The sequence below is a fragment of the Oncorhynchus tshawytscha genome, linkage group LG01 (genome assembly GCF_018296145.1).
Source record: "Oncorhynchus tshawytscha isolate Ot180627B linkage group LG01, Otsh_v2.0, whole genome shotgun sequence".
Taxonomy (NCBI): domain Eukaryota; kingdom Metazoa; phylum Chordata; class Actinopteri; order Salmoniformes; family Salmonidae; genus Oncorhynchus; species Oncorhynchus tshawytscha.
In genome coordinates this window covers 10,913,190-10,926,610 of record NC_056429.1, presented here as the reverse complement: position 1 = coordinate 10,926,610, position 13,421 = coordinate 10,913,190, and the positions used below count along the sequence as shown (strand labels likewise).

At 41.4% G+C, this 13,421-nt stretch overlaps 2 protein-coding genes across 2 annotated transcripts; both read left to right on the top strand.

Moving 5' to 3' along the window:
* Positions 1–1,630: 1,630 nt before the first annotated feature.
* Positions 1,631–9,241, top strand: LOC112215599 (40S ribosomal protein S13). Its single transcript, XM_024374786.2, has 6 exons — positions 1,631–1,739; positions 2,224–2,272; positions 3,734–3,812; positions 6,466–6,635; positions 8,555–8,655; positions 9,170–9,241. The coding sequence occupies exons 1-6, from the start codon at positions 1,717–1,719 to the stop codon at positions 9,201–9,203; spliced, it is 456 nt and encodes a 151-aa protein (XP_024230554.1). The 5' UTR covers positions 1,631–1,716; the 3' UTR covers positions 9,204–9,241.
* Positions 9,242–9,373: 132 nt separating this feature from the next.
* On the top strand, positions 9,374–12,904 carry ppp1r15b (protein phosphatase 1, regulatory subunit 15B). The gene is made up of 3 exons (XM_024374661.2): positions 9,374–9,969; positions 10,307–11,637; positions 12,254–12,904. The coding sequence occupies exons 1-3, from the start codon at positions 9,786–9,788 to the stop codon at positions 12,494–12,496; spliced, it is 1,758 nt and encodes a 585-aa protein (XP_024230429.1). The 5' UTR covers positions 9,374–9,785; the 3' UTR covers positions 12,497–12,904.
* Positions 12,905–13,421: the final 517 nt, after the last annotated feature.

The following is a 13,421-nucleotide window of genomic DNA, read 5'->3' as shown; positions in this document are numbered from 1 at the left end:
TTTGATCAATTCCCCTCAGGTAATCCAAGAGGGATTCAATGACTCCAATCAATCAATGTAATGCATTGGAGTCGGGCAGACTGGGATCAGAAATCGGCCCTGGCATTTAACACATCGGACCATTTTCTTTCCTCTGCCCCCATTATTAGCCAGACAATTCTCATTTTGCAGTAAAAACCTAAATTAGACAGGCCCACTGGCCTAAAACATTTTATTAAACTGAACAAAAATATAAATGCAATATGCAACCATTTAAGATTTATAAGGAAAGTCAACTGAAATAAATTCCTGAGGTCCAAAGCTATGGATTTCACATGACTGGGAATAAAGATATGCATCTGTTAGTCACAGATACCTTCTTTTTTTAAAGTAGCGGCGTGGATAAGAAATCCAGTATCTGCTGTGACCACCATTTGCCTCATGCAGCGTGATATATCTCCTTCACATAGAGTTGACCCTGATGTTGATTGTGGCCTGTGGAATGTTGTCCCATTCCTTCAATGGCTGTGCAATGTTGCTCGATATTGGAGGGAACTGAAACACGCTGTTGTACCCTTCATTCCAGAGTATCCCAAACATGCTCAATGGGTGGCAACATGTCTGGTGAGTATGCAGGCCATGGAAAAACTGGGACATTTTCAGCTTCCAGGAATTGTGTATAGAAATCTGATGAGCTTCCCTGAGCTGGTTTCTGACAGTTTGTGCGAAACCACAGTTTGATCAGCTGTCCGGTGGCTGGTCTCAGACAATCCCGGATGTGAAGAAGCTGGATGTGGAATTCCTGGACTGGCGTGGTTACACGTGATCTGCGGTTGTGAGGCCGGTTGGACGTACTGACAAATTCTCTAAAACGACGTTGGAGGCGGCTTATGGTAGTGAAATTAACAAATTCTCTGGCAACCGTTCTGCTGGACATTCCTGCAGTCAGCATGTCAATCGCACGCTCCTTCGAGACATCTGTGGCATTTTGTTGTGTGACAAAACGGTGCATTTTAGAGTGGCCTTTTATTGTCCCCAGCACAAGGTGCACATGTGTAATACTTGATATGCCACACCTGTCAGGTGGATGCAATATCTTGGGAAAGGTGAAATGCTCAATAACAGGGATATAAAACAAATTTGTGCACAACATTTGAGAGAAGTTAAGCTTTTTTGGCTTATGGGAAATGTCTGGGATTTTTTATTTCAGCTCATGAGACATGTTGTTTATATTTTTGTTGAGTATAGATAGACCAGCATTCTTTCCATATTATACAGCCCAAAAATAAAATTATACTACTCATCTGACCAAATTTTTTAAAATTATATTTTTTTAACGTAAGACATCACTACATGTATATTTTTATGAAAAAAAAACTTAAAATAGCATTAAAAGTAAATATATATATTTTTTTAAATCACAAGAATTGACTTTCAAAAGTTAAAGTTCCTAAAAGAAAGAAAAAAACAAAACAAGGATAAAAAGACAGGGGTTACAGTTGTATAAACTTATGGAAGAGTTGTAAGAATACAGTGTTTTTTGTTGTCGTTATTGACAAAAATAAATATTTTAAATCTGTCCCTAAATGCAACATATTTTTACTTGGAAATCCAATCTCTGTTATGAAATGCAGGATTGTGGCTATTTTACTCAAGAACATCTGACGTCATTTCCCCACACAGACACAAAGTCGTCCTTTCAGTCGGCTGGAAGTCCTCTCTTCTTCTACCGCCATTATGGGTCGCATGCATGCTCCAGGGTAAGCTTTATTTTCTACGTACTAAAGTGTTTTTCTAAATTACATGTATTTACCATTTATACAATGGGAATATATTGTGTACACATGACATCCACATTGAAACGTCGAAATTTCCCCAGTTCCAATTAATTGATTTGAACAAGCTACCCAGCAATAAGCTAGTTGCCGCTAGCTAATGTTAGTTAGCCAACAAACTTCACTGCTTTCATAATCATGTCGGATGTAAAGTCGACAAGCTAAAGGATCCACAACGCAATTTGTATCACTGGTTTATTAATGAGTTAGCCAGGCCTACGCCCTGGTTACATTTTTTTGTCGTATTGTCTAAAATAGAGCCATTGGTTAATTAGTATTTGACAGATTTAGCTATCTCGCTATTGCCAGGTCAGTTGGTTCATTTATTTTGTAGCCAATGAATTGCACCGCACTCAACTTTTTTTACAGTCACAGTTTACTTATACATTTAATATAATTATTGTTGCAGAAAGGGCTTGTCCCAGTCGGCGTTGCCTTACAGGCGAAGTGTCCCCACTGTAAGTATAACGGTTCATCAATATTGTTGGGTCAATATTGGTCTGCTGTTTACTATACCAGTGGATGTAGGCAACTAGTGTCTACTATCTACATAAGACGGGTAAGTAAGAAGGTGACTGGACACCTACCTGTTGCAGTCCAATTTAATCAGATTTGAACTTGGCGATACTTTCTGAATTCTCGCCATCTGATCTCTCTTCGATCTCTTCTCATAGATCAAGGTAGGTGTATTCATTCGTGGCACACCGTAGCATAACGTTTTACAATGGAAACCGTTTCCTCATTGTTTTGAAACATTGCGTGTTAGTTCTGTTTCGTGGCTGTTAATTTATTTTGAAGCAGGGCAGCAGAGCGATGCCGATTAACTACACCGACTGTTTAAGAACATAACGGTTGCAACCGCTTTTATGTCAAGTTGCAAAGTGTTTTCTGTGACAAAACGTTTCGCTATGGTGTGCCACAAATGAGCACCCCAAAGTACTGCATGTCAGTGCTACTTGGATTATGAGTCGTTACCTGCTCCTCTTGATCAATGAGATATTTGGGAAAGACGATGGCAGTATGTTTTTTTGGGGGGGAAGTCTAAGCGTTAAGAGTGTTAGGCCAGAAACCGAAAGGTTGCTGGTTGGAATCTCTGACCCGACTAGGTGAAAGATCTGTCATTGTGCCCTTGAGCAAGGCACTTAACTCTAATTGCTTTTGTAAGTCACTCTGGATAAGCCCATCTGCTAAATTACTAAAATGTCATTTGTGCATGGTGCAAAAAAATAAAAGAGCATTTTCTGACTGCCTGGTTATCGTGGGCAGCTAGCCACAGGAGTTTAAGCCACTTTCCAAAACTAGAATGAAGTATCGACAAGTTAAGTTTGGTTGAAATGCTTCTGTATTTGGTGAGTATGGAGCCAATAGCAATATGTAACCGTGTGTGCGAACACCACATACCTGGTTAGTGTGGCTAGGTGTTACTGTCGTCATTTCCTGATCTGCTCGCTGGACACTGGCTTCAAATGGATATGAAAAGGTTCCTCAGTCCCGGGGGGTATTCAATTGTTGCAAAATGCTTTAGAACAGTGCAACAAAAAGCAGCAAATAAAGTATAAAAAATGTGCCTAGTTCTTTAAAAAAAACGCTGCATTCCAACTGCAAGCTAGGTAGCTAACGCTAAAGCAGCCTGCCCATTGTATTCCAAGACTCCTATGGCAGCTTTTCATCCCAACGATATGCGTCACACTTTGGATTCCATTGGCCTGCTTTAGCATTAGCTTGGAGATGGAAAGCTGTTTTTTATGAATAAACTAAATGTATTTTGCTACATTTGATTTGCCTCTGAGTTGACGCATAATCGGGAATAGCCTTTTCCAACTCCAGTCCTGGATTGAGGAACATTTTCATATCTGTTTTGAGTTTGGGTTGTGTGAGGTAATCATCAGCTGTAATACTCTTATGGCCTTCTCTTCCAGTGGCTGAAGCTGGCCTCTGATGATGTCAAGGAACAGATCTTCAAGCTAGCCAAAAAGGGATTGACCCCCTCTCAGATTGGTAAGGTTAAGTACTCCACAGTGTAATAGGAATTAACACAAAAGTAGAGCTGTCATTGATTTTTGTATTGATATTATCAATCTGGTTTAATTCAAGGAGAACACCTCCAGCACAGAATTACATAAAATGTCTAACTGGGCTCTTGAAGACAGGTGCTTTATATTCTAATTAGATTGTACAAAATGTTCTCAAAACATTTACGTTCAAGTCATTTTAGCAGACGCTCTTATCCTGAGCAACTTACAGTAAGAACACTGGAAATTATGCATACAGAAAGGGGAAATGTATAAATATGCTAAGCATTGTGTTAATCACTCTTAAAGCTGCAGTATGTAACTTTTTGGGGGACATGACCAAATTCATATAGAAATGAGTTACAGATCTGTCATTGAAAGCAAGTCTTAAGAAGCAGTAGATTGGTTCCAAGTGCGCAATTTCTATTCAGTGTCATTTGGTTTTGTACATTGGCTTCAAACAGCTGAAAATACAATATTTTTCGTAATGGAAAATATATTTCACAGCGATTTCGATGGTACAATGATTCTCAACACTATACTTGCTTATATTGTCACAAACTGAAATTAGGCAAACTATTAGAATTTTAGCAACCAGGAAATGGAGGAGCGATTTCTGCATAGTGGGTCTTTAACTGAATATCAGCTAGGCTGGTTATCTGGAGAGAATTGTCATATTAACTCAGCTTTGTCTGTTCTATAGAGTTATTATCTATAGACTCAGCCCCCAGGTACTATTATTATTTTAATTATATTAGAGATGTCTACCAATACAGCACCAGAGACTCTTAATATATTCAAGAGTATCTAAAACCTTTTTATATACTGGCACTGTTGAGTGGAACAAATGATCACATCAACTCAAAGCCCATGTTGACCATAACGTAGTTACAAATATAGAAAAATATTTATATTTTAACCTGTATTTAACTAGGCAAGTAAGTTAAGAACAAATTCTTATTTACAATGACGGCCTAGCCCGGGCGACGCTGGGCCAACGTGCGCCGCGCTATGGGACTCATTAAAAGAAAAACGGTCTAATCCAGTTCTGGGACCACACTGGTAATACGTCAGACTTTTTTGTGATATCCCTGTCATGTTTAATTTTTTTATTTAAAAAAAAATTACTAGCAAATACACTGAACAAAAATATATAAACGCAACAACTTACAATTCATATTACAGTCAATTTAAATAAATTCATTAGGCCCTTTTTATATGGATTTCACATAACTGGGAATATACAGATATGCATCTGTTGGTCACAGATGCCTGGATCAGAAAACCAGTCTCCTTCACATAGTTGATCGGGATGTTGATTCTGGCCTGTGGAATGTTGTAGCACTCCTCTTCAATGGCTGTACGAAGTTGCTGGATATTGGCGGGAACTACAACATGCCATCGTACATGACGATCCAGGGCATCCCACACATGCTCAATGTGTGACATGTCAGGTGAGAATGCAGGAATGGGACATTTTCAACTTCCGGGAATTGTGTACAGATCCTTGTGACATGAGGCCATGTATTATCATGCTGAACTGAAGTGGTGGCGGGGGATGAATGGCACGACAATGGGCCTCAGGATCTCATCGCGGTATCGCTGCGTTCAAATAGCTGTCGATAAAATACAATTATGTTCGTTGTCCATAGCTCATGCCTGCCCATACCATAACCCCACCACCACCATGGGGCACTCTGTTCAATCATTGACATCTACAAACCACTCGCCCACTTGACTCCATACACGCAGTCTGCCATCTTCCTGGTACAGTTGAAACGGGATTCGTCCATGAAGAGCACACTTCTCCCGCATGCCAGTGGCCATCGAAGGTGAGTATTTGTCCACTGAAGTCTGTTACGACGCCAAACTGCAGTCAGTGTGGATGATGAGCACACAGATAAGCTTCCTTGAGTCCGTTCCTGATGATTTGTAACTAAATTATTCAGTTGTGCAAAGCCACAATTTTATTAGCTGTCTGGGTGGCTGGTCTCATGATCCCACAAGTGAAGAAGCTGGATGTGAAGGTCTTTAGCTGGCATGGTTACATGTAGTCTCCGGTTGGATGTACTGCATAATTCTCTAAAATGACGTTAGAGGCAGCTTGTGGTAGAGAATTTATTATTCAATTCTCTGGCAGCAGCTCTGCAGTCAGCTTGCCAATTGCACACTACCTCAAAACTTGAGACATCTGTGGCATTATGTTGTGTTAACTGCACATTTTAGTGGCATTTTATTGTCCCCAGCACAAGGTGCACCTGTAATGATCATGCTGTTTAATCAGCTTCTTGATATGCCAAACCTTTTTATGCGTATTTAAAAAATATATATATAATAATAATGGCATCTCATGAAACATGCATGTTGCGTTTTTTATATTTTTGTTCAATATAAAATCTATCAATACTAAGTATTCATGTTAGTAACAGCAAAAATGTTCCTCTAGCAGACAGTCCATGAATGAGAGCGATTAATATCTATTTGTTGTTAAGCTGGATTTTGGTTAGCTCCGGTGTCTGTCTGTTTCTTCATAGGCAGACGCCATTGTTATGCCAGACAGGCATCCAGCCTTGATATAGGTCATTTCTCTTGACTGTCCAGTTGACTCTGACCTTTCGTTCCTCCCCCTCTGTGTCCAGGTGTCATTCTAAGGGACTCCCACGGTGTGGCCCAGGTGCGCTTTGTCACCGGCAACAAGATTTTGAGGATCCTCAAGACCAAGGGCCTGGCCCCAGACCTCCCAGAGGACCTGTATCACCTCATCAAGAAGGCTGTGGCTGTCAGGAAGCATCTGGAGAGGAACAGAAAGGTGAGCAGGCTCACATAACATTAAAAAAAGTGTCCTTCCTTGTAGGCTAATGGCTGATCTTAATATGGCTTGATTTCACAGTAAGGTCTACACTTGTTGTATTTGAAAAAGTTTGATTTGATGGGTGAAATCTAGTCATGACCGATCAGTTTTTACGACAAGGGTTTGGAGGTTTGTTTTTACTTATGCTGCATTGTATTCAGATAGCTGTCCCTTCAAGCCCTCAAGTCACTCCATCGATCTGATAGAAGTGAACGTTATGGGGTAGAAACTACTAGATGGTGCTCTTGCCTACGTCTATGGAAGAGAAAAGGGACACATTTTTGGGAATGAGCTACACAAGACATGTATCCAGATGTCAAGCAGGTTTTCGAAAGAACCAGAATGCATGTGTTGCGTTCATTACACACACAAACATAGCATACATTTTGAAACGAAAAGGGTACTACTGAAGCTTTTTCACTTTCTGTTCCAAATGATTTCCCCCATTTCGAGTCTAAACAATAACCAGGTTACTGTAATGTATTTTATACATTGTTATTTCTCTGAACCAAATATTGTGTGCTGCACTAGCTAGCTACTCTAACATCCGATAGTCGACGTGACCCCCATCTCACAATTGGCAAACTAGGCCAACCGATGTAAACATGTTTTTCTGTCACAAGATACTTTTGTTCATGTAGTGTATGTGGACACTTGCTTGTCAAATATCTAATTCCAAAATCATGAGCATTATAATGAAGTTGGTCACTAGAACATTCTGCCCTAGTTATTGGAACGTCGCTGCGGGGACTTGCTTCCATTCAGCCTCAAGCATTAGTAAGGTTGGGCACTGATGTTGGTCGATTGGGCGTTCCAATTCATCCCAAAGGTGTTTGATGGGGTTGAGGTCAGGGTTCTGTGCAGGACAGTAAAGTTCTTCCACACCAATCTCGACAAACCATTTCTGTATGGAACTCGCTTTGTGCACAGGGGCATTGTCATGCTGATACAGGAAAGGGCCTTCCCCAAATTGTTGCCACAAAGTTAGAAGCAAAGAATCATCTAGAATGTCATTGTGTGCTGTAGCGTTAAGATTTCCCTACACTGGAACTAAGGGGCCTAGCCTGAACCATGGAAAAACAGCCTCAGACCATTATTCCTCCTCCACCAAACTTTACAGTTGGCACTATACATTTGAGCAGGCAGGGTTCTCCTGGCATCCTCCAAACCCAGATTCATCCATCAAACTTCCAGATGGAGACGCGTGATTCATCACTCCAGGCAACGCTTTTTCACTGCTCCAGTGTCCAATGGCGGCGAGCTTTACACCACTTCAGCCAACTCTTGGCATTGCGCATGATCGTAGGCTTGTGTGCGGCTGCTCGACCATGGAAACGCATTATACGAAGCTCCCGATGAACCGTTATTGTGCTGATGTTGATTCCAGAGGCAGTTTGGAACTTGTTAGTGAGTGTTGCAACTGAGGACAGACGATTTTTGTGAGCTTACAGTTGACCGGGTAGCTCGAATAGGGCAAAAATGTTATGAACTAACTTGTTGGAAAGGTGGTATCCTATGATGGTGCCACATTGAAAGTCACTGAGCTCTCCAGTAAGGCCAATTTACTGCCAATGTTTGTCTGTGGAGATTGCATGGCTGTGTGCTTAATTTTATACACCTGTCAGCAACGGTGTGGCTGAATCCACTAAAATGAAAGGGTGTCCACATACTTTTGTGTGTGTGTTTCTAGATATATATAGATATATAGTATGTTGATTACAGCCTATTTTGAGCCATATCATGGACTGCACACTCCCTTCTTGGCTGGGTGTTTTTGTACTGCATGTGGGGAGGAGTCATGTTCACACTCTTCAAGAATCGATTGTCAAGATTTTTGTTTCTAGATATGCTAATATCTGTACCGGTATTCTTTGCAGGACAAGGATGCCAAGTTCCGCCTGATCCTCACCGAGAGCAGGATCCACAGGCTGGCCCGTTACTATAAGACCAGGAGAGTAGTTGCTCCCAACTGGAAGTAGTATGTACCCAAAACCTCTGTCAGGGGAATGTTTTACCCCTGATAAATCACATTATATTACTGTATCAAGCCACTGTCTACGCCATTCATCCTGCACAATTCACAGTCCTGCTCTGTATGAGATGAGATATATTTTGTGCCAGAGGAACTTTGGAGGTCAATTAGCAGAGTGGCTGCACTGTGTCAACTCTTCCAGTCACCTTCAAACAGTATTGTATAAACACTCCAACCAATGGTTTAGTTCCTGGGATTTCCAGTACTCTATTCATTTGATTCACATAGGCTTATTCAGACTGATCTGGGGTCAGACATAAATTATTAGAAAGTGAGTAATTATTTAGGATTTTAAAGTAAAGCCTTGAAATGAAAGTGTGGTTTCCTGGATTAATGTTGGGTATTGAAATGCAAAGCAGTTATGTATTTTCCTCATGGTTGTTGTGTTAAACTTTTGGTTTATAAAAGTAGACTTGTGTTTTCCTATTTCTAATCATTTCCATCTGTTTCTGTTCTACAGTGAGTCGTCAACAGCTTCTGCTCTGGTGGCATAATCATCACGTTTTGGAGAAATAAAGAATTTGGATTCAAATATTAATTTGTCTTTATTTGAAGAGGAAATGTTTGAGAATAGTTTGTTTGGCTTTATGAAGCCCATCATTGAATAACACTTCGGCATGAAATGGATAGTGAAAGCTGTCTTTGTTATTGTGCGGTCTTCAATTTAAATTCACACTGACCGAAAGGGGTAAGCGGGAATTTACGTGCACTTTCAGTGCGTCACTAAAACAGAGGCAGTGTCTACAATGGGGTATTTGGGTGTAACTGACACTTACTTGGTCCAATCACATGTTTTTACGACACGACTTGTTTGTCCAATCACTTCATGTCATGACGACACGACTTGTTTATAGTAGGGCAGTGTCGCAATCATTTGACATTCACTCTACTAGCTACAACAAGAACGACTGGAAATATGGCGCCACTAATCAACATTTGAGATTTTATATAAGTGGAAAGAAATACATTCTGGTGAAAATGAAGCCTTTTCGTATAGTACGACAACTGACGACGGAGAATAATCTATTTGTTTTGGACGAGGAATATCAGAATACGTGAGGATAATTCCTAGGATCATGGACATCGCTCAAGAAAAAATGGCATCAAGTGTTGATTTTAGGAAGGGTTCTCATCGAACTGCGATGGAGAGGTTTGGCGACGGGGGTATGGCGCTTCTACCGTGGACCAAGCACGTACTGACCGTACTGTGGGAACAACTACGGGTGTTGGTCCATGTCATTTACTACAGCTTCTTGGCAGGTAATTTGATGCAACAGAAACCTCCAGTGTTTATTTTGTATGTGTGGTAAATGTGGCCCTGGTCAGACTGCTAACTTGTGTTTTGTTACAGTACAACAGACCCAGTTTCTAAACCCTGCTGTACTATCGTTAGTAACAATATATCGGTGGCTTACGTTTTAGAACACGGACAGAATGTACTAGTGACGTTACAAAGTAACATGCCGGATTTGGAACTACCGTTGCCATAATATTGTCATATTTTTGTTAATTGTTAAATCCATCGTCTGGTTTAATCAGGCAAAAAGAGGGCACATTTATTGTGAGCCTAATCCTTTTGTTTTGTTCTTTTTAACAGTTTTCCAAATGTTCAGGTTTGAAGTTCACCTGAGAATCACCGATGAAACTGGTCAACACGTCCAGCACATGACCACGGCATCAAATCCAGCTGACTCCTTCCTCTTCTCCTCATTGTTTGATAGTGAAGAAAGTGTCATGCTTGCTGGCTCTAACCCCCTATCGAATTTCTGTGGGGACGTGGGTGATTCTTTCTCTGGGAATCCCCACGCAGGGACCCTTCTGTCCAGCCTACGGGCTGAGGAGCTGTGCTGCGGATTGGTGGACGACTTCGTGTCCCGCGCCACAATGGATAGCGAAGATGGACTTTGTCTTGGACTCCACCCCAGCTGGAAACTGGGCTTTCCAGGTGACTGGAACCTGTTTATGAGCAGCACTGACAGCAGCTCCAGCTCAGATGAAATGTGTTGCAAGAACAAGGAGAAAGTGTTTGGCTTCAAACCCAAACATGACACCCCTGAAGATGATATGGATCTTAACTGGGGAAAGGAGGCTGACCGAAACATGGGTGAGTTTGACAGCGAGGACAATAAAGCACTTTGGGAGTCCTTGTCCATCTCCAGTGACCCCTACAACCCTCTAGCTTTCTCTGCCTGCATTTCAAGCTGCTCCAATATGGGGGAAAGAAAAAATGAAGATTGTGTTGAGAGCCGCCTCGAATGTAACTTATCCAGCAGGCCCGGAGAAGAACTTCAAGAGACCTGCGGTGGCGTGAACTTCTGGAGCAGCCGTTCAGATAGTGAAAGCAGCTGGGGCAGTTCTGAAGGTTCGTGCGCAGACCTGGACAAAGAGGAGAGTGAGAGGCTCTGGGAGCTCTTCACCAGCACCACCGACCCATATAACCCTCTGTGCTTCACGGCATCTGTAGTCAGCTCAGTCCCTCACACAGACAAAACACTTACACACTTCCAGGAGGCTGAAGGGGCCTCAGTCATGACCTCATGTTCTTCTGACACAGAGAGGGAGAGTGTGGGCCATTCCTCTTCTGAGGATGATGAGGAGCAGCATCTATGGATGTCCCTCTCCCAAAACGACGACCTTTACCACCCTCTGAACTTCCGTGCCTGCTTCCAGAGATCCCCGAAAACCACAGAACCACCTGCCTTCAGCACTAAAGACCCACTTACTCCACATAGCTGCCCCACAGAGACACCACTCGGCCAGGCTAAGCAGAGGGGGACCAAAAAAAAAAAAACAACCAGGCCCACAAAGCCTTGTCTACCCAAGAGACCGCAGAAGCAGCATTGCCACCCAGCTACTACACTGGTGCCCTGGAGGAGACCTGAAGCTAAAGTAACACAGGAAGACAAGGACATCCATCCTCTAAAAAAGGTTATTATAGTTCTCCGTGTTCTACATCCCTCAGTCTATAGTCCTAGTTCTAGTGTTACCACCTTAAACATGATGTACCACTATCACATCCTCCATATAAACATACACAACAAAACATGGGCTATTTATAGCTCAAACTTGACATATTAGCTAAACAATGAACACACAAGAAATCCAGTTCACACTACTTGAATATTAGGAACTGAATGTTAGAATGGTAGAACCACTAATTTACTCAGAAAAACTTGGTATTAACAACCAATGTATGTGATTACAAATAGGTCATGTCACTTATAGTATTGTTTATGGTGAGGTCAGTCAATATGACACTTCTGCCTCATAAGCACTCACCCAAGCCCTTGTTTATGGTTGGTTAGCAACAACAGAGGTTGTCATGACTAACCCTGTCATGTGATACGAGTCAGCAGAGAGTTAATTTCCAGTTAATTGGTGTTGTGCGAGTCAGTCTGACACTCCAGTCAAATGCTCTTTTTAACACAACTGGATTAGATTATTTAAATGGTACTAAAACTGCCCATTCTGTTATTCTTAACTACAATAATGTGCGATTGAAGAAGACCTTATCTGACTCTGACACCTGTTTTGTATGTTTTAGGTGCGGTTCTCACCTCTTGTTCAGGTCCATGTGATGCGTACCTGGCCCTTCGCTAGGCATGTGTCTCGCAAAGGACCCTGGGAGGAGCTAGCCCGAGACCGAGGCCGGTTCCGAAGGAGGATCCAGGAAGCAGAGCAGACCATTGACTACTGCTTCAGTCAGTCTCACAGAGAGAAGATCTGGGCCAATCTGCTTAGCATTTCAACATCAGCCACACCTCTGGTCCAAGAGCTCCGAACATAAATGTTTCTCCATAATTTTCTATTAGGCTTTTGACTGGTTGCAATGCAACACATGTTTTTAGGTCCATTAGAACAAAGGTGGTCCTAGGCCAATAGGATTTGGCATCAAATGTTACCCACACTGTACCTCAAAACACTCAAGTGACTGTTGCACTGATTTTATATTTATTATAGTTTTTAATCTTGTATGTAATGTACTTTTGTATGCCTTACTCATTGATCCAGCTATGTCATTTATTCATGCCCTATGGAGCTTGTTTTTATTGTGAATGTTTTAAGTGTTTGAATTGTATCAGTTTTGAAATGTTCATCTTTATCCAGGTATGTGGTGTATTTAGAACTCTATTATTAGCAGATGGTATTTGTGATCATACCGTAGTTAATAAAAAAAAAAACTTTCACACCATAATCATAATGGACTGTCTCTATATTCATCTTAACACATTCTGAATGTTCCTAAGCAGGTTATAGGAAGGATTCACCCACTTTGAATGCTATATAGATTCTGTGCATCTCTGAGCAGTGTAACATTCAAAAGACTGAATCTTGACTTTAACACGATTAGGACTTTGGAAAAGACACAACTAAGCATCTGCTTTTACATGTCAGCTACGTGAAGAATCAGGATACATTCTGTTGGTGTGATTATTTTACTGGAAAGCTGTTGTAGTACCAGCACTGGGATTAGACTTGGATTCAAGTCATGTTTTTGATGACTCGTGACTCGACCATATTTCAACATTCTAGCTATAACGGCAAACGTTAGATACACGGCAAATTTCCCAGTGTTTAAAGTAAATGATTGGTTTGTGTAAAGCCTTATTTGCGTATTTCCCAGAGGACCTTGCCACAAGTAAGTTGTATTTACCCCAGCATGACTATGTGTTAGTGACAGAGACTTAGTTACATTCATTCACACATGTTCA

What these genes read in the sequence shown, in the direction of transcription:
- LOC112215599 (XM_024374786.2), top strand. Translation starts at nt 1,717, where the DNA reads ATGGGTCGCATGCATGCTCCAGG. An exon ending in ACAGGCGAAGTGTCCCCACT is followed by an intron (nt 2,273 to 3,733) that starts GTAAGTATAACG and finishes CTTCTCTTCCAG; the next exon opens with TGGCTGAAGCTGGCCTCTGA. An exon ending in GTTGCTCCCAACTGGAAGTA is followed by an intron (nt 8,656 to 9,169) that starts GTATGTACCCAA and finishes TCTGTTCTACAG; the next exon opens with TGAGTCGTCAACAGCTTCTG.
- ppp1r15b (XM_024374661.2), top strand. Translation starts at nt 9,786, where the DNA reads ATGGACATCGCTCAAGAAAAAATGGCATCAAGTGTTGATTTTAGGAAG. An exon ending in TTACTACAGCTTCTTGGCAG is followed by an intron (nt 9,970 to 10,306) that starts GTAATTTGATGC and finishes TCTTTTTAACAG; the next exon opens with TTTTCCAAATGTTCAGGTTT. An exon ending in ACATCCATCCTCTAAAAAAG is followed by an intron (nt 11,638 to 12,253) that starts GTTATTATAGTT and finishes TGTATGTTTTAG; the next exon opens with GTGCGGTTCTCACCTCTTGT.